The 23,317-nt window shown below is 42.5% G+C and overlaps 1 protein-coding gene across 4 annotated transcripts in view; it reads left to right on the forward strand.

Annotated features, from left to right (window-relative positions):
- The window catches only part of LOC143964534 (E3 ubiquitin-protein ligase RNF213-like), a 582,447-nt gene that overhangs the window by 545,409 nt on the left and 13,721 nt on the right, over window positions 1–23,317 (forward strand). For all 4 annotated transcript variants that reach the window (XM_077474318.1, XM_077474320.1, XM_077474317.1 and 1 more), the window contains exons 58-63: window positions 5,845–6,099; window positions 10,965–11,097; window positions 13,321–13,404; window positions 14,986–15,166; window positions 18,012–18,213; window positions 22,053–22,130. In XM_077474318.1, coding sequence (XP_077330444.1) covers window positions 5,845–6,099; window positions 10,965–11,097; window positions 13,321–13,404; window positions 14,986–15,166; window positions 18,012–18,213; window positions 22,053–22,130 — 933 coding nt within the window. The remainder of the gene's footprint in view (window positions 1–5,844; window positions 6,100–10,964; window positions 11,098–13,320; window positions 13,405–14,985; window positions 15,167–18,011; window positions 18,214–22,052; window positions 22,131–23,317) is intronic.

Genomic DNA, 23,317 nt, shown 5'->3' on the forward strand with positions numbered 1-23,317 from the left:
TAAATAATATACATGCATTTGGGTTATTTTTCTAAATTGATGAAGAAAGCTTATTTAACCAGTTCCAGGACCAACCGCCGCAGTTATGCTGTGGCAGGTTGGCTCGGCTGGGCAAAGTGTCATAGCTGTACGGCGGCCGTGATGATTGGATACACTTCAGAACCAATCATTCCCCAGGCCCAGGCCAATGATTTCTGGCCTGGACCTGCTGATCGGTCCTGACGAATGAAATCCTCCCCTGCCTGTGTAAGTATAAACACAGGCAGGGGAAGTGATGTCCTCTCCCCTCGTGGAATTATTTTCCGTTCCAGAGAGAGAAGAGAAGACATCTTAGAGTAAGTTGTACCAACACTACACTGACGCAGTACACATAGGCACACTTGTAACCCCCCCAATCTCCCCCTTCACTCCCTGTCACTGTGTCACCCAGTGCCGTGTTCAGATTTTTTTTTTTTATCACGCTACTGGTGTCATTTGCTACAAAAATCTGTGTTAGGGTACTTAGTGGTAGGCCCAGCTAGGTATAGGGACCCCCCCCCCCCTCCCAAACTCCCTAATAAAGGTTTAACCCATTGATCACCCCCTGTCACCAGTGATCACCATATTAGTGTCACGGGTGAAGCTGGTTAGCTAGTTATTTTTTATAGCGTCAGGGCATAGGCTGTATATTACCAAAATAAAGGTTTAACCCCCTGATTACCCGGCGGGTGATATACAGTTAGGTCTTGGCGTCAATTAGGGTCTGCATCGCCCAAGGCAGCGTCAGATTAGTGCCAGTAGTGCTAACACCCATGCACGCACCATACATCTCCCTTAGTAGTATAGTGTCTGAACGGATCAATATCTGAGCTGATCTGATCAGATCTATACTAGTGTCCCCAGTAGTTTAGGGTTCCCAAAAACACAATGTTGGTGGGATCAGACCAGATACCTGCTAACACCTGCGCTTAGCCCCTCTGCCCAGCCCACCCAAGTGCAGTATCGATCGATCACTGTCACTTACAAAACACATAACTGCAGCATTTGCAGAGTCAGGCCTGATCCCTGTGAAAGCTAAGCCCTTGTACACATGGTCGGAGATCCCGACAACCAAATCTGTCGGAGTAATTCCGAAGGATTAATTCCGTAAGAGGTCCAGAAGTGATGTTACATACACACCGTCAGACTAAGTTGTCGGAAAATCCAATTGTACATAACGTGGTGACGTTATTTAGTTACGACGGGACTACGTTCAGGCTAGTAGCCAATAGCTTTGGTCTAGGAATTTGATCTGAGCATGCGTGGCACTTTGTCCGTTGGAGTAGGCTACACATGATCGGAGTATGTCCGATCGGAGCATTTTGTCGGAAAATTTTACTGGCAAGTTGGAAAAATTGGTCTGTCGGATATTCCAACGGAAACAGTCCGATGCAGACCACACACAGTCGGAATATCTGACAAAACGGTCCGATAGGAAACATTCCGACGGCATCTCCGACCGTGTGTACAAGGGCTAACAGTTTTTTTGGTAGCGCTTCAAGCAGTCGCTGATAGTCAGGTGCTTTTTTTTCCTTTGAGTCTCACTAGTGTACCAGTAAATTTAGAGGCCAAAATGTCCAATCGAAGGTACACTAATGAAGAGGCCTACACGTTTCTGAGCCTGACAGATGAGAGTGAAGAGGAAGTCACCCATCTGTCCGATTCTGGCTCAGAATACGAACCAGTAGTCAGCAACAGCTCCCTGACAGATAGCTCTGATGACAAAGTAGTGGTCCCTGCCAAGGTCAGGTGTACCCGACCCCGTTCTTCTGCTGTTGTTGAGGTGCAAGAACCGCAGGTCTCTTGTATGGAACAGAGAGCCAGTACTAGTGCCGCTCATCCTGGTGAACTGGCAATCACCAGCAGCCTAGTACATCCTGGTCGTAGTCAAACCAGCAATGCAGTATCACGTGGTGAGGTGTTGAGTCCCATAAGTGCAGTTCAAGCTGCTGAGGTGGCAAGCACAACTAGTGTAGCAGCAACCAAGAAAAAGACACAGGCCCGTCTAGCCCATAGTGCCCTTCCTGCTACATTTGCCAATCCGAATTGGGAGCCCACCACTTCTGCAGCACCCGTACTTCCCCCATTCATTGGCCAACCCGGAATTCAGGTGGAAACAGTTGATTTTACGTCACTTGATTTTTATTCGCTGTTTTTCACGGAAGATCTCTATAGATCTATTGTGGACAAAAGCAATTTGTATGCTGGTCAGTTCATCGCTGCTAAATCCCAGTTGATCCTTGCCAGAAATTGGAGACCTATTACGGTCTCCGAATTTAACTTCTTCCTGGGTATTTTGCAGCTCATTTGTTTTTGTTTCAAAAAATAAAAAATGTATTTTTCTTTTTTTTCAATTTTCAAAACTTTGTGACAAAAAGCAAAATACTCAACATGCTTCTCAGAAAATACCTTGGGGTGTCTACTTTCCAAAATGGGGTCATTTGGAGGGTGTTTTATGCTACCTAGGAATTTCATGGCCTCCGAAACTGTGATAGGCAGTGAGGAGTGAAATCAAAAATTTACACCCTTAGCCTTTAGGTGGTGATTGGTTTTTGGGGTCCTGTACACGGCTAGGCTCCCAAAAAGCCTCACATGTGGTATCCCCGTAATTCCACGTATAACCATGCCATGTTTGAACAATATATCATTTAGTGACAACTTTGTTTAAAATAAATAAATACATTTTCCTGAAACTTGTGGCAAAATATAAAATATTTCATGGACTTAACATGCCTCTCAGTAAATAGCTTGAAGTGTCTTCTTTCCAAAATGGGGTCACTTGGGGGGTTTTGTGCTATCTTGTCATTTCATGGCCTCCGAAACTGTTATAGGTAGTGAGGAAGTGAAATCACCATTTTACGCCCTTATAAATCCTGAAAGCGGTGCTTGAATTTCATGGTCCTGTACACGACTAGGCTCCCAAAAAGTCCCACACATGTGGTATTCCCGTACTCGGGAGAAGCAGAAGAATGTATTTTGGGGTGTAATTCCACATATGCCCATATCATTTAGTGACAACTTTGAGCAAAAACAAAAAGTTTGCCATTTTCCCGCAACTTGTGACAAAAAAAATATTCAATGGGCTCAACATGCCTCTCAGCAATTTCCTTGGGGTGTCTTTCCAAAATGGGATCATTTGGGGTGGGGGGGGCGGTTGTACTGTAATGAGATGGGCAGTCATAAACTTAAAGCTGCGTAAATTCCAGAAAATGTACCCTAGTTTGTAGACACTATAACCTTTGCGCAAACCAATAAATATACGCGTTTTGACTTTTTTTTTTTTTTTACTAAAGACATGTGGCTGAATACGTTTTGTACTAAATGTATGACTAAAATTGAGTTTATTGGATTTTCTTTTTTACATTTTTGGTATTGTAGCAAAAAAAAAAAAAAAAGACAGTACAGAAAGCTTAATTTCATATGGGTACAGTGTTGTATGCCTGAGTAATTGCCAAAGTGTGAAAGAATTTTGCCACACGAAAACTGAAAACTTGGCTGGGCAGAAAAGGGGTGAAAGTGTCCGTTCTTGAAGTAATTAATGACTGAAGTGTTTATATCAGTGATTCTCAACTAGGGTTCCTCCAAAGGCTGTTAGGGGTTCCTTCAGCATTGGGCAATTTCTGGCTCTCAAATAAATTCCCACTGACACCATTGATCTTATTAGCTATCTGTAAGGAGGTAATTCTTCCCAATGACCACAAGTGTAAGGACAATTCTTCCCACTGACCATTACACTATTGTATTACGAGTTGCACATGTGTATTTTTTAGCAGGGGTTCCCCGAGACCGGAGAACTATTTTAAGGGTTCCACTGTGTTGAAAAGGTTGAGAAAGGCTGGTTTATATGTTTCAGAGTTTTGATTTGTTGCACTGGTCACTTTTGCACATTGACATTTGAATGTTATAATCGTTTTATGAAGATATGGATTTAAATGGAAAGCAGGACAGTTATGATTCATCTCATGGGATAATGCACATCTGTGGCTTCCAGTCACCTTGTCAACTGACTTTTGTTTCCTCACAGGGCAGTACCTCTATAGAATCCTTCCCTCTTCCACCTGGCTGGGTGGTTACTTTGCCTTATTTTCCAGGGTTTCTGTCTTTGACAAACAAGTCCCTTTTCTCTACCTGAATCCATTCTCCCAAGATTCTAGCATTGGTCCTTCTCAAGGGTCGCCGGGCAAGCACCAGTTTATCTGTTTGTTTTCAAAACCCTTTTTAGACAGGTGGCTATTTGAGCCTCTTCTGATCTACAAAGTGCTTCTGCTGTCAACTGTCTGCTCGGGTCCATTTACTCTTCTTGTTTTTTTCTTGGGGGTTTTTGAGAAAAAAATAGAGGTATGTGTGGCGCTGTTCGTTTAAATATCTTAAATAGTGATATAGTGCCTGATCATTAACTGTTTCCTATTCTCAGGCAGCTGCCATTATAGTGCAGAATAAATGTTGATGGCTAGCAGGTACACACATGTGCATTGCAAGCAGCAGCAGCCTTACATAGTACTGCCAAGTACACACTGAGGATCTGTTATTACAGCCTGCTGCTTCCTGGATCCGACCTCCTGCTGCCTTTTCACCTCCAGCCTTCAGTTACCTGTATAAAAAGAGTACCCTCGCTAGCATTCGGTACAAAAACGGGTACAAAAATCAAAGGAAGAATAGTAGCTGCTGTCCTAAAAGTGATAAAATCACCTTGTTAACTGTGAACATAAATGCCCACAAATTTTTAGGGGTGACAGTGCTTCCTCAATACCAGTGTTAACATATGCATGAGCTAAACATACTGTAAACAAATTAACAAATATAGTTCACAAATCTTCAACTTTCCACACATTGAAAATTCATGAATAATGATTTGTTTATTATTGTTTGTTTAGCTCATGCATATGTTAACATTAGTATAGAGGAAGTGCTTCAGTTACTTCTATTGCAGCATTTTCCCCACTAGACACTCTAAGCACAGACTGTCTATCTCATGCCTGTCTAGCCCTGCCCTTCCCCACCCCGCCACTTTCTTAGTGTTTCCCTCAGCTTTACAGTCTGGTCTGATCTGCAAGTTGGCAGGTGCGGGCTGGAGCTGGCAGCTGGTCGGGTCACAATATACCTGTCAGATTGCAGAGAAATCTACAGGTAGATTGCGAATGATAGGCTGCCGACCCCCACTCTATAGGAAACATAGCTGTTATGAATGAAATTCATTCATGATAGCTTTGTTGACATTGTGATATGCTATGCAATTACATGACCCCCGACCGCTAAAGGTGGCCAGCTAACGTGTCTGGGAGTGGCGTGCTGTGTGCCCCTAACCCAGAACAGGCTTAATGATGTACATGCACGTAAACCAGACTGCCCGTGCCACCTGCCCGCAGTAAATATACTGTGGTGTGGGCGGCAAGTAGTTAATGAGAAAAAAAAAATGGAATTACTTTAAATCTAAATGTATGTATTAACTGACTTTACACAATTTCATATTTTACATTTAATATAAATTTTGTAGTTGAGATTGTTTGATAATAGCAGATTTTATGTAGTATTTTTTAAACTATAAGTTCAGTGACAATATTGTAAGAATATTTTAGAGGGTAGATATCTACGGGGGATCTTCTAATACATTGAATGTCAGCTTTCAAAAAATATATGGTCAGAGGAGCTTATGAATATTGGTGTCTCTACAGTGTGTTTTGATGTGAAAAAAACAAAAATATGACTGGAACAACAAGGGTAACCAACATGAGCTTTGACAGAGAATTGGTTAAATGTTGTGTAAAGTATCCAGAAGAAGACAGTATACATTGCTGAATTTCCCCCAAAAAATGTTTATGCTTTCAGAGCTTAGACAAGGACCTTATTGCTGTGAACAATTACATCCGTGATGATGAGAGAATTAGTTCAAATCCTATAGTGAAGGTGGTGTATGGTGACCCTCTTTTAAGTGGAGAGAAGATGGACTTACAGGACAGTAACGTGTATAGCTCTAGGATATGGAGCTGCAGAGAACGGATCTCAATTGAATATATTCTACATGCCGTCCAGCAGAAGGATGGAAAGGACACTCTGCCTCTACTCTGGATGTTCCTGGAGAAAGTAAGTCCTTTTATTTTGCTTTTGGTGTGTTATCATTGTAATTATATTAACTAGGGACTAGATCCTTTTCGTTAACTGCTCACAAGTATAAACCACTTGACACCCGTGCTATAGCTACAGCATAGGATAAAAATGCCGGAAGGGTGTACATCGATGTCCTCCAGTTGCCTCCCTGGGGCATGCTCTGTGATCGCCAAGTCCTTGGGACTTGGATGATCGGGGTAAAGGGCCAATGACAGCTGATCATGGAAGTAAATAGAAGTGCCACCTATTGGTGCCCATCAGTTTCACCCATCAGTGCAGCCTATCAGTGCCCATCAACGAAGGAGAAACATTACCTGTTTGCAAAAGTTTAGAACAAAATATGAAACCCTTTTTATTTTTAAAAAATGTGTTTGTTTTCTTTGTTAAAAAATAAATAAAAAACCCAGTGATGATTAAATACCACCAAAAGAAAGCTATATTTGTGTGAAAAAAATTATAAAAAATTAATATGGGTACAGTGTTGCATGACCGTGCAAAGTGTGAGAGCGCTGAAAGCTAAGTATTGGCCTGGTTAGGAAGGGGTTATACAGTGTCTCACAAAAGTGAGTACACCCCTCAAATTTTTGTAAATATTTTATTATATCTTTTCATGTGACAACACTGAAAAAAATTACACTTTGCTACAATGTAAAGTAGTGAGTGTACAGCTTGTATAACAGTGTACATTTGCTGTCCCCTCAAAATAACAACACACAGCCATTAATGTCTAAACCGCTGGCAACAAAAGTGAGTAAACCCCTAAGTGAAAATGTCCAAATTGGGACCAAAGTTTCAATATTTTGTGTGGCCACCATTATTTTCCAGCATGCCTTAACCCTCTTGAGCATCACCAGAGCCTCACAGGCTGCCACTGGAGTCCTCTTTCACTCCTCCATGATGACATTGTGGAGCTGGTGGATGTTAGAGACCTTGCACTCCTCCACCTTCCAATTGAGGATGCGCCACAGATGCTTAATAAGGTATAGGTCTGGAGACATGCTTAACCAGGCCATCACCTTTACCCTCAGCTTCTTTAGCAAGGCAGTGGTCGTCTTGGAGGTTTGTTTGAGGTTGTTATCATGTTGGACTTCTGCCTTGCGGCCCAGTCTCCAAAGGGAGAGGATCATGCCCTGCTTCAGTATGTCACAGTACATGTTGGCATTCATGATTCCCTCAATGAACTGTAGCTTCCCAGTGGCGGCAGCACTCATGCAGCCCCAGACCATGACACTCTCACCACCATGCTTGACTGTAGGCAAGACACACTTGTCTTTGTACTCCTCACCTGGTTGCCGCCACACACGTTTGACACCATCTGAACCAAATACGTTTATCTTTGTCTCATCGGACCACAGGACATGGCTCCAGTAACCTACTTGTCTTGAGCAAACCGTTTGCGGCCTTTCTTGTGTATCAACTTTAGAAGAAGGTTCTTTCTGGGATGACAGCCATGAAGTCCAACTGCTGCATATGCTCTGAGCACTGAAAGGCTGTCCTCCCCCCTCCTTCAACCTCTGCAGCAATGCTGGCAGAACTCATACGTCTTTTTCACAAAGACAACCTCTGGAAATGCCGCTGAGCATGTGCACTCAACTTCTTTGGTCGACCATGGCGAGGCCTGTTCTGAGTGGAACTTGTCCTGTTAAACCACTGTATGGTCTTGGCCACCATACTACAGCTTAGTTTCAGGGTCTTGGCAATCTTCTTATAGCCTAGACCATCTTTATGTAGAACAACAATTTTTTTTTTTAGATCCTCAGAGAGTTTGTTGCCATGAGTTTCCATGTTGAACTTCCAGTGACCAATATGAGGGAGTGAGAGTGATCACATCAAATCTAACACACCTGCTCCCCATTCACATCTGAGACTTGTAACACTAATGACTCACATGACACCGGGGAGGGAAAATAGCAGTTTAGACATTAATGACTGTGTGTGGAGTTATTTTGAGGGGAGAGCAAATTTACACTGTTATACATTATGTACACTCACAACTTCACATTGCAGCGAAGTATCATTTCTTTAGTGTTGTCACATGTAAAGATATAATAAAATATTTACAAAACTGTGAGGGGTGTACTTACTTTTGTGAGCAACTGTAAGTGCCCAATAAGCAAGTGGTTAACTCCCCTATTTTTTTTACATATTTGCTCATAAGACATCATCAAACTAGCTAGAGCATGAATTCTTAACACGGGGTTCCATTGACCTGAGTGCTTTGTAGCTTGAAGCTCAAAGATGCTAAACAAGCAAAATCCCAAATTTTTTAAATGGCCCCTCCGTTCATGCTCAGATGTGAATGGGGCCATTGAAATGAATAGGATTTTGCTTGTTGAGCATCTTCGAGGTTTGAGATCTGAGCTACAAATTATTCAGGTGGGAATGCAGCCTTACTGAAGAGTTTAGAGTGGATTGGTCAAGGTTAGACATTTGCTGAGGCAGAGCGATGGCTTTTTTTGCTGCATTACAACAGACCATTCCCCTCCAAGTAAAACAAAGAGCCCTACACCCAGCAAGGAATGTGAGCTTTTCTGAGAGGAGGGCTCCAGCTCTGACCTAAAAGGTGGGGCATGTTGGACCACAACATGGAGGGCCACTGCTTACTCACCGAGCACAGCAGTCTGACTATATACTTGCTGTATAATGGTACAGACTTTTAACTATGGCTGCATGTTGCTTTTAAAACCTAATTAAACAGTATGACTCTGGAATCACCTACCGTTATAATGCACAGCAAAGCTATTGGTAGAGTTTTTTTTTCTCTAATGCCGTGTACACACGTAGCGGACTATCCGGCGGACTTCCCGCCGGACTTTCCGAATGGGCTACTTGCCCACACACGGCACTTTTTCAGCGGACTAATACGGCGTACTAAGTCCGCCGGACTATCCGCTGTACTTTTGAAATGAACGGACTCGCCCACACACGCGGAGAAAAGTCCGCTCATTTTGAGCACGTCTCCAGGTAGGCGGGGCCCGAGAAGGATGCGTCGCTGGCCCCGGCGTCTGGTATGGACTTAAAGGGGAACCCCAACGCCGAAAAAATTGGCGTGGGCCCCCCCCCCCAGGTCCACATCAGACCCTTGTCCGAGCACGCTACCCGGCCGGCCAGGGGGCCCCCGGATACCAGCCCCCCACACTATGTGAATGAGTATGGGGTACAATGTACCTCTACCCATTCACCTGTAAATAAAAGTAAACAAAAACACAACACACAAGGGTTAAAATAGTTTATTGCACAGCTCCGGGGGTCTTCCGTCTTCGGGGGTCTTCTCGCCAGACTCCTCCGCTATCTTCTTCTAGCTCTTTTGCTAGCGGAGGAGCCCAGCTTTCTTCCTCGCCGCCCTCTTCTTCCGATTTCGGGGGTCTTGTCCCCCCTTCGGTTCTTCTGCCGGGCCACCGCGCCTTCTTCTAGCTCTTTTACAGGCGGTGGCCCAGTCTCCTGTCGCCGCTTTCGCTGTCTTCTTTTCTTCTCTTCTTCTCTTCAGATGTTGCCTCATCGCATCCTCCGCTCACAATGACGGGACCGGGTGCGCGGGACTTATATAGGGACATCATCGGATGATGTCCCCGCCCAGTATGATGTCACAGTCCCAGCATCCTCTGGGACTGTGACACCATAATGGGCGGGGACATCATCCGGTGATGTCCCTATATAAGTCGCCGATCGTCGTGTCGGTGCCATTGTGAGCGGAGGATGCGACGAGGCAACATCTGAAGAGAAGAACAGAAGACAGCGAAAGTGGCAACGGTGGTGACAGAAGACTGGGCCACCGCCTGTAAAAGAGCTAGAAGAAGGCGCGGTGGCCCGGCAGAAGAACCGAAGAGGGGGATAAAACCCCCAAAGTCGGAAGAAGAGGGCGGTGGCGGCGAGGAAGAAAGCCGGGCTCCTCCGCTAGCAAAAGAGCTAGAAGAAGATAGCGGAGGAGTCCGGCGAGAAGACCCCCGAAGACGGAAGACCCCCGGAGCTGTGAAATAAACTATTTTAACCCTTGTGTGTTGTGTTTTTTTTTTACTTTTATTTACAGGTGAATGGGTAGGGGTACATTGTACCCCATACTCATTCACATAGGGTGGGGGGCCAGTATCCGGGGCCCCCTTATTAAAGGGGGCTCCAGAATTCTGATAAGCCCCCCGCCCGCAGACCCCGACAAGCAACGACCAGGGTTGTCGGGAAGAGGCTCTTGTCCTCATCAACATGGGGACAAGGTGCTTTGGGGTGGGGGGGGCGCGCGCCCCCCCTTCCCCAAGGCACCCCCCATGTTGAGGGCACGCGGCCTGGTATGGCCTGGCCGGCCGGGTAGCGTGCTCGGACAAGGGTCTGATGTGGACCTGGGGGGACCCCCTCACGCTGATTTTTTTCGGCGTTGGGGTTCCCCTTTAAGTCCATACCAGGTGGCGGGGCCAGAGACGCATCCTTCGTGGGCCCCGCCTACCTGGAGACGTTCTCAAAATGAGCGGACTTTTCTCCGGGCGGGAAAAGTCCATTCATTTCAAAAGTACAGCGGACTGGCATATGCACGGCCGGATTGTCCGCCGAAATGCAAGTCCGCGGGAAGATTGGAGTGCAAAACTACTTTTTAAGTCCGCCGTACTTTCGGGTAAAAAAAGTCCACCGGAGGCTACACACGGGGGGATTGTCCGGCGGACTTGAGTTTGCCGGACTTTTCCTCCCGATTGTTTGATCATATGTACGTGGCATTAGGCTCAGTTAGGTTTTCAGCATTGTTTTCTGTTTGTTGTGTTTTATCACCAATAACACGCAGCCCTGTGGAATATATTTGCCATACAGAAATAGTTTAAAAAAAGACTAGTTCTTTATTACTTTGTGTTGTTTTGCAGGAAACTGAACTTCAGATGGTGAAGTTTTTGCCAAATATTTTAAAACTTCAGAAAGATTTGGTGAAGAAGTTCCAGAATTACAAAGACATTGATTATAAAACTATCGAAGAATTCATACATAGCATAAAGCCTGGTACTATCAAACATTTATCAACAACTTAGCTGTTATATGGTGAAATTAAACAAATCCAATCACTCCTAAACCCTTCTGAATTAACAGTTTATAAAGTTTACCTTCTACCTTGTTTACTAAACAATTATTTCTATGACCACATCATAAGAAAGTGTTGCTAGTGTACTAGATAGATAATGGTAGCCTACACTGTGAAATTTGTCATGATTAAAGTGGTATGTCTGTCATAAAAATACGTCCTCCTGCTTGTCAGCTGTAATGTACAATGAGTTGTGCATGCACCGCTCAGTGTGCATTTACAGCACCACTCTGTGCTATGATGATGTTACTCCCATGCACATGTGCAGGAGTGACATCTTAATGGCCTGGCCATTCAAGCAGACAAAGAGAGCGAACCTGGAAAATAGACTGGCCAAAATGGAATTGCTTGTGATGAGCAGAAGCGGTGGGTGACAGCTCAGTGCTGGAGGGCTTCATTTGACAGATAATATGAGGTGCATGCTAGCACATTATTGCATAAACTACCTGGGAGTCTGTTTAACCACTTTCAGACCGGACCATTTTGCTGGTCAAAGACCAGACCACTTTTTGCGATTTGGCACTGCGTCGCTTTAACTGACAATTGTGTGGTCGTGCGACGTGGCTCCCAAACAAAATTGACGTCCTTTTTTTCCCACAAATAGAGCTTTCTTTTGGTGGTATTTGATCACCCCTGTGGTTTTTATTTTTTGCGCTATAAACAAAAATAGAGCGACAATTTTGAAAAAAACGCGTTATTTTTTACTTTTTGTTATAATAAATATCCCCCAAAAATATATAAAAAGACATTTTTTTCCCTCAGTTTAGGCCGATACGTATTCTTCTACATATTTTTGGTAAAAAAAAATCACAATAAGCGATTATTGATTGGTTTGCGCAAAAGTTATAGCGTTTACAAAATAGGGATAGTTTTATAGCATTTTTATTAATAATTTTTTTTTTTTATTTTTTTACTAGTAATGGCGGCGATCAGCGATTTTTATTGTGACTGCGACATTGTGGGGGACCCATCGGACATTTTTGACACATTTTTGGGACCATTGTCATTTATACAGCAATCACTGCTATATAAATGCAGTGATTCCTGTGTAAATGACACTGGCAGTGAAGGGGTTAACCAGTGGGTGGCAGTGTAGGGGTTAAGTGTTCCTAGGGGTGTGTTACTAACTGTGGGGGGGTTGGGCTTTCATTTAGTGAACAATGATCTCTGCTCCATCACATGGAGCAGAGATCAACGTCACTAGTTGCTAGGCAGAATGGAGAAATGTTGTTTACAACGGCATTTCTTCATTCGGCCGCTCCGTGAGACGATCGCGGGGATGCCCGCGGCGATCGAGTCCGCAGGTCCCGCGACCGGACTCACTGGGGTCCCGACCAGTGCGGAAGCGCGCCGCCGGCGGCGCGCTCCCGATGGCAGGGCGGCAAATTTAAAGGGACGTACATGTACGCCCATTTGCCTGCCCGTGCCATTCTGTCGACGTACATCGTCGTGCGCTGGTCGGCAAGTGGTTAAAAGAAAAAAAAATCAGAGATTAATACAACTTTAAGGTGGCTCTAAATCCAGTCACTAAAATCAGATATAAGTTTTAGCATGGTAATGTAATTTCAGCAGTCGTTTTCATTTGTTTAAAATATGCTGCTTTTATTATCCACTTTCTATCTGCGCTATAGCCAAAAGACAGCTACACCGCGGTCATCCGGTTCTTGGAGGACGTCCTCCTAGAACCACGTGCCCGCTGGGGTGTGCAGCCGCCGCACACTGTGATCTCTGTGTCCTTCCGACAAAGCTGATCACAGATCGGGGTAAGGGCCAATCACAGCAGCCCTGTACCATGTGATCGGCTATGTCCAAAGTCACACGGAGACATATTTATTATAAGATAAGCAGCCTGACTGCATTAGAGTTTATAAGAGGATAGAAAATTCACATACCGTACAATACTGTGTATCTTCTCCATGCCTCCCTTCACACTTCTTTTTTTTTTTTTTATCCTATCCTATTTTCCCACTTTTCCATCTCTTTGTTTTAAGTGCCTGGTACGTAAAATTTGCATGAGTTTGTTTTTAGAGGTCAGGTTTATTAAATGGTTTAAGTCAAATCTGGTTGGGTTTTGGCATCTCAGATGATAGAAGTTGATATAATTATATGGTTATATTGCTACATATGTCCTATTCATTTCACAGAGGGAGCACGGTGTGTTTTTACGGAGCGTATACAAGGATTCATGGTTGCTTGGAATCACCTGCGGCTTTCCCTGCAGACCAAAGGTGAGTAACAACCTTCATTGCAATCTTTCTGCTTTGGCTGCTGCTTTAGGTACCGTATTTCTTTAGGTACGTTGTTTGCATTCCTATGATAATGGGAATGCTGCTTAGGAGGATTTGGAGGGTTCCTGGATTGTGTGTTAGTTGATGGCTAGTGTATTATGGCTGAAAATAGTGACATGATAATGACAGCTATGACAGCTATGAGATTTGTGTAGTTTGTATATGTGGGTCAGACATGTTAGGATAGTTAAGATATAATCCACTGTGCAAAGGTTTTAGGCAGGTGTGAAAAAAAGATAAAGAATGTATCAATTAACAAAATGGAAAGTAAATAAACAGAAGTGAAATCCAAATCAAATCAACCATTTGCCTTCAAAACATCTTCAATTCTTTGAGGTACACTTGCACACAGTTTTTGAAGGAACTCAGCAGGTAGGTTGTTCAAAACATCTTGGAGAACTAACTACAGATCTTCTGTGGATGTAGGCTGCCTCAAATCCTCCTGCCTCTTCAAGTAATCCCAGACAGACTTGATGTTGGGATCAGGGCTCTGTGGGGGCCAAACCATCACTTCCAGGACTCCTTGGTCTTCTTTACACTAAAGATAGTTCTTAATTACATTGGCTATATGTTTGGGGTTGTTGTCCTGCTGCAGAATACATTTGGGGCCAATCACACACCTCCCTGCACTGTGGGTGTGCTGATGGTCATGGGCACCAGAGACAGAACGGACATGCATGTGCAAACACACAAATCCCTGTTCTGTGAGGAGTGACAGCTCTTCCTAATAGCTAGGAACCACGATCTGTCATTTCCTCTAGGTCAGTCCCCTCCCCCTATAGTTAGAAACACACACAGCGAACACAGTTAACCCCTTGATTTCACCCTAGTGTTAACCCCTCCCCTGCCAGTGACAATTTTACGGTAATCTGTGCATTTTTATAGCACTGATCGCTGTATAAATGCTGATGATCCCAAAAATGTGTCAAGTGTCCAGTGTGTCCGCCATAATCTCGCAGCCCTGATAAAAATTGCAGATCACTGCCATAACTAGTTAAAAAAAAATGCTATAAATCTATCCCCTATTTTGTAGACACTATAACTTTTGCGCAAACCAATCAATATACGCTTATTGCGTTTTTTGTTTTGTTTTTGTTTTTTTAACCAAAAATATGTAAAAAAAAATGGGCATATTTATTATAGCAAAAAGTACAAAATATTGTGTTTTTTTAAAAAAAAATCGCTTTTTTTGTTTATAGCGCAAAAAGTAAAAACCGCAAATACCACCAAAAGAAAGCACTGTTTGTGGGGAAAAAAGGACATAAATTTATTTTGGGTCAAGTTAAAGCGACGCAGTGCCGAATTGCAAAAAAATGGTCCAGTCATTCAGCAGCCAAATATTCAGGGGCTGAAGTGGTTAATAAGGCAGGCCTCTGCAAATGCCTTGTGCTGCCTAATACCTTTTGAAGTTAACTTATAAACTGAAAAAGATATGACAAGTGCAAATTAAACCAGTGAGCTATACAAGAAATTAACTGATTGTGTGCATATAAAGTTATTTACTTCTGTTATTTTATATAGGTGAAATAAAGCTCCCAGAAGACATGTGTGATCAGATCCTTACCACGGATAGTGAATTTGAGTTTCTTCTTCCTCGTCGGCAGGGACTGGGCCTGTGTGCCACAGCCCTCACCAGCTACCTCATAGCATTGCACAACAGATTTATTTATGCACTGGCAAAATACATAAATATTGAACAAAAGTATGCTCTTTTTCTATTGTTTTAACATTACCTGTATTTTTTAATTTTTTTTTTTTACAGTTGCCTGTATTTTAAACTAGAATGTATTAATTAGGTTGAATTAACAACAGTAAGATTGTGCTTGCCATTGATTCCTCCATTTTTGCAGCCACTTAGGCTCTCTTGTCTCTGGCCTGCATGTGATTCCTCATTATGAACAATGTGAGCATATTGGTTAGTGAGATGTTTGGCTGGAGAGGTCAAGCCTTTTGAACATGCAAATCATGGAAAAGTACATACACCCTTTGCCATCACAGACCACCTCCTAGCTGTTGTCTCTCCAGCTCCATCTTGGAGATGAAGAGACAACCTTTGCTGGCCGACAAGGCAGCTAAGACAATGTAATAATAAAAGGTTCTGTGCCTAGTACATACGTTAAGAAAATTGGACGAAAAATACCACTTTCAGAGCGATTGTCCGATAATCTGATCATTAGTGCACAGCTTTCGAGAGCTGCACAACACACAACAGTTCATGCAAAAATATCCAAAGGTAGAAGCACAAAAAATGTTCTCCTACGATAACAGAGCAAACTATTTCTGTGTAATTAGTATGGTATTTGTATGAAAACAATCATGTGACCAATACCACACATGCTCGGAAACAAACTACATTACAATACATGACATTACTTCCGAAGTTGTATCCTGTCGTACGAGGATTTTAGTAATCTATTGGTTTTCGATACGATATTGCATGCAAAAACAAACAAAAAGAAAACGGACGATCCATCGTCCAACATTCTTATCCTCTGTACTAGAATGTCCAACCAAGTGCTAAGGTGGGTAAGTAGATAAAGGAAGAAATGGCTGCACATCGATTGAAATCCAAAATTTTGTTTATTGATCACCAAGATGACATCATACACCAACACACAGGACTTGTAGACGTGTTTTACACAGTAAAGTTGTGCTTAATCATTAGGTTGGTTTAAGGGCTAGTTCAGGCCACTGAAATGTCTTCCAGATCTGTTTCGGATGCATTTTTGCATTTGCGGTGTTGACGCGTTTTTGATGTGTTTACAGATGCAGTCCAGATTTTTTTCTTATTTTTTCATTTTTTTCACTGTACTGGAGTCCGGTGTGTTTTTGATGCATGTAGGTGTATTCCAGTGCATTTTTATTACATTTTTTTAGGGATGCACCGAAATTTTCGGCCGCCGAAACATATCGGCTGAAAATTGTCTTTTCGGCAAAAAGTCGAAAGAGAATTTTCACCGATACTGGCGCTGAAAATGGGGTGGGGCCTGTTGGGATTGGCCCCGCCCATCACTGGGGTGTCATTCCATCTTTAGTCTCTCCTCCTCCCCTCCCTCCTCACCCATGCTGCAGGCGCCCGTGGGGTCTCGCTGTAAAGTCCCCCTCTCCTCAGCGGCGGCTGCATATGGCTTCTCAGCCGATGTGTAAATCGGCTGTGCAGGAGCTCGGGCACGCTGCAGGAAATGCAACATGTTCTACTTGCACTGGTGGGAAATATGCAAAACATGTAACCTGCTTTCTATTAGTTTTGGATGCAGAACAAACTCCATGCTAGAGGCTGTTTTTTGTTTTGTTTTTTAATATGTAGATTACATTCTAGTTTTGCTTCAAATTGTATTATTTGTAACAGAAAATAAAAAAGAGGAACATGATGGTTTTAGGCAGGATGGATATAAATCAATGATTTTTTTTTTTTCTAAATCTAAAAAAATCTGGTATTTTTTTTATTTAAATCAGATTTTTATTTATTTAAATAAAATGTATTTTAATAAAATGCATTTGTAGTAAAAAATCTATCTAAAGATAGTTTTATATTTAAGATATATTAATAATTTAGTGTATTCAGCATGAAATGGAGCTTAGTTATGTAGCATGAGGCTTTATAGTCTGCAATATTTACATTTTTGTTAAACTCATTCAATGAATCCAAGCTCTGCAAGCTGAGATAACATGCATTGCATTGATGAATTCACACAATTTCACAGTAACCATGAGATAAAACAAAGTTCAGCAATATTCCTTTATCCAGTTGTTTTCCAAATCTATGTACACTACAAACTGTATGATTGAATGGATATTGATATCGCTGTTTTACTAACCTGAGAGCTTATTATTTTAAATAGGAAACCTCCATTTAGTTTGCAAATATTAAAGATTCTAACTACCACCAAGAATAAGTGCATACATTTAAAGAGGATACGGTATGTAATTTCAGATCCATCATGGCAGAGCCTGTTAGCGGGCATCCACTCACCTGCTGTCATCACGTCCCTCAACTTGTTGTATCACTGCCGCATCACCAGCCATCCCTTTAAAGTAAATGGGATTGTCGGTGAGTCTACAGCAGGTCAGAGGAGGAGCCGCTGCAGCACAGAGATGACAGTTGCTCTTTAAAAATTATGATTTAAATCAAGCCTTTTTACTAGTGATTTAAATCAAATACACCCTTGTTTTAGGTAAGATCTATTGCCGCTTACAGGAAATTCCTCCAGCCAAAGAATATCAAAAGTACAATCAGTCAATTGTAAAATAGGTTTAAAATATTAATTTACATAGCTAATCAAAACCAATCATTGTAATATAAATATACAATTCACAGACCCTCACAAAATACATATAGTAGCTGCCAGAACGTGTTTTAAAAAACATACTTCATAAATATATGCAATTGTAAACTTTTGATTCTGCTTGTAGCACAGTAGTTCTTTTTTAAAAAATAAATAAAAAAATCACCTACACTTTTTTTTTGTTTTGTTTTGTTTTTGTCTAATGTGTGCTATCAAATCATTTTTACAGTCGAAGTTTTGACTTTATTTCACTTTTTTTAGGTACTCCATTAAAGCTTCAGAAGTAATGGATCTACATGTGATCAGTTATGAGCTAGAAAAGGATCTAGTGCCTATAATCTTATCCAACTGCCAGTATAGTCTAGAAAGCGGTAAAGAGACTCTACAAGAATTTGACTTTCCTAAGATCCAGCATCAGCTCACCACCCGCCTTTTCCAAGGGAAGCCTCTCATCACCATGGTTGTAAGTGCTTTATTCTTAAGAATTTTTGTTGTTGGCTGAATACTTAAAGCAGCCCTTCACTCTAAAATCAAACTTTGGGACAATTTAATCCTCCACCCTCCTCTACTAATAAAAGATGAGCATTCTTTAATTTTCTTACTTTTTTTCTTTTGTACTGCCCCCCAATCTCCCCACCACACACACACTGCTTCATTCTCCTCCTGCAGCCTCCTGGGATACCAACATGACATATCTTAGGAAGCTGCAGGACAATAACAGTTCCCATTCAAGGAAACAGACCTAGCACAGATCTCATGTGCATAAATCTGATGAGATCAGGTGCTGTGACTGTTCATATACTGTTCTATGATTGGAGGAAAACCAGTAATTCTTGGGATATTTGACATCAGTATCCCAAGAGGCATTGCTACCCTTCATTCGTAGAACAGCATATAAACTGTTATGAAACCAGATCTCTCTGCTCATGCTCAATATCTGTTGGCGTGTCATGGGGGGAGAGGTTGGGGCTTGAGGAAGCAGGAAGAGACGGCAAACTCCCCATGACAGCGTTGAATCCATTGGGTTTGTAAGTATGTGATTTCAGCAGAAAACAGGTGCCAAATCTAAGTGTGGTAACAAAAATATAAATTAGAAGGTTGTAGTTTCTCTTGAAGTTGATTGTAGCTGAATAAGTGCAAATAAAGTAATTTTTACATCGCTCAGCTGTGCTGTTGCAAGTGCACTAACAGTTACATTTTTAGGGCAAGCTTTTGGGGTATACCCCCTTCTTCCAAGTCAGTGGATAGAACACAATCTGCACATACATGCTCTTTAATAAGTCCAAATTTGTTGCAAGTCCATAAAAGATAAATATGCACAGTAGAAGTTAATGCCATAATGGCCTTGTTTACAACAGTTATGTACAAAAATAGTATAACATAGTGTAAAATCACCCCCCCACCCCCGCCTCCTTCATTCATCACAGAGATTTGAAATTAATCTACTGATTGTCAAATTGAAACTATGAAACCAGAGAAACAGGAGGGTTAGAATTGTTCTGGAAAAGCAAACCACAAAACAGAAATAAAAATAATCTAAATACAAAATAATAACTGATCAGTATGGCAGCATAAAAAAAGTGAATGACCATGGGGAAAGAGGAAATCAAAAATAGTCACAACAGAATATAAGAAGTGGTGGAAAAGGGAAAAAAAAATTATATATTTACCATAAATGTAAATCCAGGTCCCACCTAAGGTTTAACCCCTGGGGGACTCTGGGTTTAAACCTGCAAATCCACCAAGCTCCCCTATTCAAAAGTCACCTACCTTTGTCCCCACCCCTGGGCATTGGAGTCAATCTTTCAATGCCAGTAAACCTAAAGGGGGACAAATCCCCAGCATGAAATGACGCAAAACATTAGATGCAAAACATGTGTTTGGCATTAGCATTGAGAGTATTGCAATAATGTTCCTCTATTGTAGTATGTAGGGCATGTGTAGTGCACCTCACGTATTGCAAAATTCAAGCATCACAGTATATCAGGTACACTACATACCGAGTCCCGCAATTTATATATTGTTTAATTTCAAAACTTTCGCCTGAATTAGATGAACTAAGACTTAATAGGAGAATTCAAGTGACAGTATATACACGTTTTAAAGTTGCACGGAAAACTTCCAGGTTAAGACAGCCAGGTAGGTTGGCATTTCTGTGATGTAAATAAACTAGGGGACAGAAGGGAACCCAAAGTGGGGCCCTCTGACTGGAAAAACGACAACCTGCCCTCAATACTTTATGGAGACTTTTATCTGCATATAGGATGGGTAAAATCTTTGTAGTTATACCAACCACCTGCTGGTACTCCTTAGAAAAAGTAGTGACAAAGGTGGCTGGGCAGCCAGTATCATATCTCTCTTCTCCTATATGCCCTTTAATGTCATACTTCCTATTGCCTGATCCCCCCACTAGAAATGTTACCTGAAAATGCCTCCTCATGCTTCTCTTTTACATTATCCAGGCCCTTCTTAATCCCTGAGTCTGAGTAACCTCTCTGGGCCAGCCTCGCAGTAATGATATCACATTCTTTTAAGAAGGCTGTATCCGAAGAGCAGTTCCTCTGGGCTCTGGAGAATTCCCCCATATGTATAGCTCTGATGATGTGGGATGGGTGGCAGCTCATGGCATGAAGTGTGTAGGTACTGGTGTGTATGGCCCCAGTCTCTGGATCCCCACTCAGGGTGATGTTCAGGAAGGCAATGCTCAGGGAATTAGAACAAACAGCGAATTGTAAATTACACTGATTGTCATTGAGATGCTCAACAAAATCCTTCAAAGAGGTGCCATTCCCATCCCACACCATCAGCAGATTGTAAATATAGCGACCATACCACTTGATATGTACAAACAGACCATCGTGGGAAAACCAAGACATTTCTTCCCACCACCCCATGTACAATGTCACCGTGGAGGGTGAAAATCTAGCCCCCATTGATGCCCCTCAGCGCTGGACATAAAAACAGTAATCAAAAAAGAAAATAATTGTGTTTTAGCAAAAACTCTACACGCATGAGAATAAAGTGCTGTAGCTCACGTGAGTAAATGCTATATCTATTCAGATGATACTCGACAGCCTTCAGTCCAGTGCTGTGGAGGATGGAGGAATTCAAAGTCCTAACATTCAAAGTAGCCCATAGATAGAAGTCCATACAACCAATTTTATATGTGTCAAAACGATACTGGTGTCCCTAATATACCCTGGTAATTTCAATACCATAGGTTGTAAATGATAATCCACTTTTCCAACCGTTCAGGTAACCTTCTTCCAAGTCAGTCTTTTTCAACCAGGGTTCCATTTAACCCTTGATTAATGAGCAATTTATGTTTCTTTGATAAGTAACCAATGACACCAAGGATCTTTTAGCTATCTGTAAGAGTTTTTTTTTTCCAAATTACTACAAATATAGGGAGTTTTCTTTCCAGCAACCATGACACTAATGTACCACGAGCTGTGAACAGAGTAAATATTAGGGGATCCCTTAGACCAGAAAATTATTTCAAAGGCTGCTGCATGTTAAAAGGGTTTAGAAAGGCTGTTCTAAGGCTCACCCATGTTGTGGCAGAAACAAATTAGTTTTAATGCTTATTTTGCCATTAAAGAGGAAGTAAACCCTGATCGCCGCTGTCCCCTGTAGTCCGCCGCATCCAACTTGCTGGTGGCGTCTCGTAGCTCCGCCGCTGTCATTCGGCGAAGCCACGATGACGTCATTCCCGCGCATGCGCACGGGAGTCGACACGCGCGGCAGCTCCATTTTTGGAAATGCCGCGCTCAGTGCGCCTGCGCGCTGCTGTCTACGGCGCATGCGCCGTAGACAGCGGTGCCCGTTTTCAGGCAAATATCTCCTAAACCATATAGGTTTAGGAGATATTGCTTGGACCTACAGGTAAGCCTTAATCTAGGCTTACCTGTAGGTCAAAGTGGTTTGTAAGGGTTTACAACCACTTTAAGCAGAATGTAAATACATTTATACATTCAGTACACAGTACAGTGGTGTTCCTTCCATGAGTGCGTTGCACAGCAACAACAGTGTGAAAATGCCAATTGCTCCCCTCCTTGAACTCTCCATCATGTACTACTGACCTCTGAAATTTGCATCACCTACTACTGACCTCTGCACTCTGTGTCACTTATACTGATCTCTGCAGTTACTACTACTTTCTTGAGCAAGGGGTCCCAAGCTATAATATTGCACACAGGCACACCACTTTCAGAATATACCCCTGACTCTATGCAAAAATGTTATTAAAGATGCCTAAAATAATACTTTCTGTAAGATTAAATAGATGTTTGTGCATTCCAGGGGTTGCCAACTGTCACCCTTTCCCATGACAGAAACTATAAGAATCTGTTTACAGATGTGAAGAAAAAACTTCCTCAGGTATGGTTTTTCAAATAAGTGTTTCATTCTATGAATTATAAAGGATCCATTTCTAATGTTTTGCCTGGGACTCCTCTGTGTTTAAGTGTTTAAATCCAAAATGTTTTTTAGTTTTGTATGGAGTGGGGAAATACTGATAGCCCTGTCATGTCTGTGCCAATGGGGAGTTTCAGAAAGTGATGGGGAATTATAAATATTACAGTTGTCACTGAAATAGGACTATTAAAAGGAGAATTCCTTTCACTTTTTTTTTCGGTGTCTCCACCGCAGATTTTAAAGGCACATGTTCCTAACGGTACACAGACAGCAAACATCTTTACTTATATATAAAAAAAAATAAACCTTTTATTGCATCTTACCAGTCCTTAAATGTGGATCTTTTTTCAGAAAGCACACAAAATACTTGTTGATCTTGCCAGAAATGCAGTCTTTTTTCATCTCCATTACAAGGTTGTTGATGGGATCAGTCGTTTACAAAAGACAAATATAACACTGATTTCTCTTATATTCACGGACCGACACAGCTCCTCTCTTATCAATTGGGTTGTATAACTTACCTCTAGAATACTAGGCAAAAAGTTGTAATGCAACACTCAGAACTCTCAGTTCCGCCCAGCGGGCGGTCCCTTAGGTATCAACCCTCCTGTCTGCCAGCAGACCTCAGTTTTACTTTGCCTAGTGAAGGAGAGAGACCTAGGAATCCTGTGGGCCCATAGGTCTGTGTTTTTGTATGCAGAAACTTTGCTTTTTACACAAGATGAGTGATCCTGTGATCTTCTATCAACAGCCGGCTGGGTGACAGGCTGGTTCACTTATCCTTGTAGTCTTCCCAGTCCGGCCATCAAGCATGTGCAGGTCGTAGCTACAGCTTGGCAGGCCACGACAAAACCTCAGCTCCAGAGGTGGTCGGTGAGCTTTAATGCTGCGGGGCATACATATGACCGGGCTACTGATGTCTGCATCACAGTATGCTGGGCCAGCAGTCTACCCTGTATCAGAGAGTAGTTCTGCCATGGAATGTCTCCCAGCGCTTCAGGACTGGTAAGTACGGCTGACCCTGCTTCGGTGGGGTTGAGCAGCTGGGCATTCCCTGGGAGGTCCATTAGGGGGCCCCCTCACCCCCCTCTCTTCTCTCCCCTGTCTCTAGCTTCCCTCCCTCCCCCCTCTGGGGGGATGCTGCATGTGAC

Source organism: Lithobates pipiens, unplaced genomic scaffold, assembly GCF_037356315.1.
Source record: "Lithobates pipiens isolate NorthernLeopardFrog02 unplaced genomic scaffold, aLitPip1_a1.2 Scaffold_8, whole genome shotgun sequence".
Taxonomy (NCBI): Eukaryota; Metazoa; Chordata; class Amphibia; order Anura; family Ranidae; genus Lithobates; species Lithobates pipiens.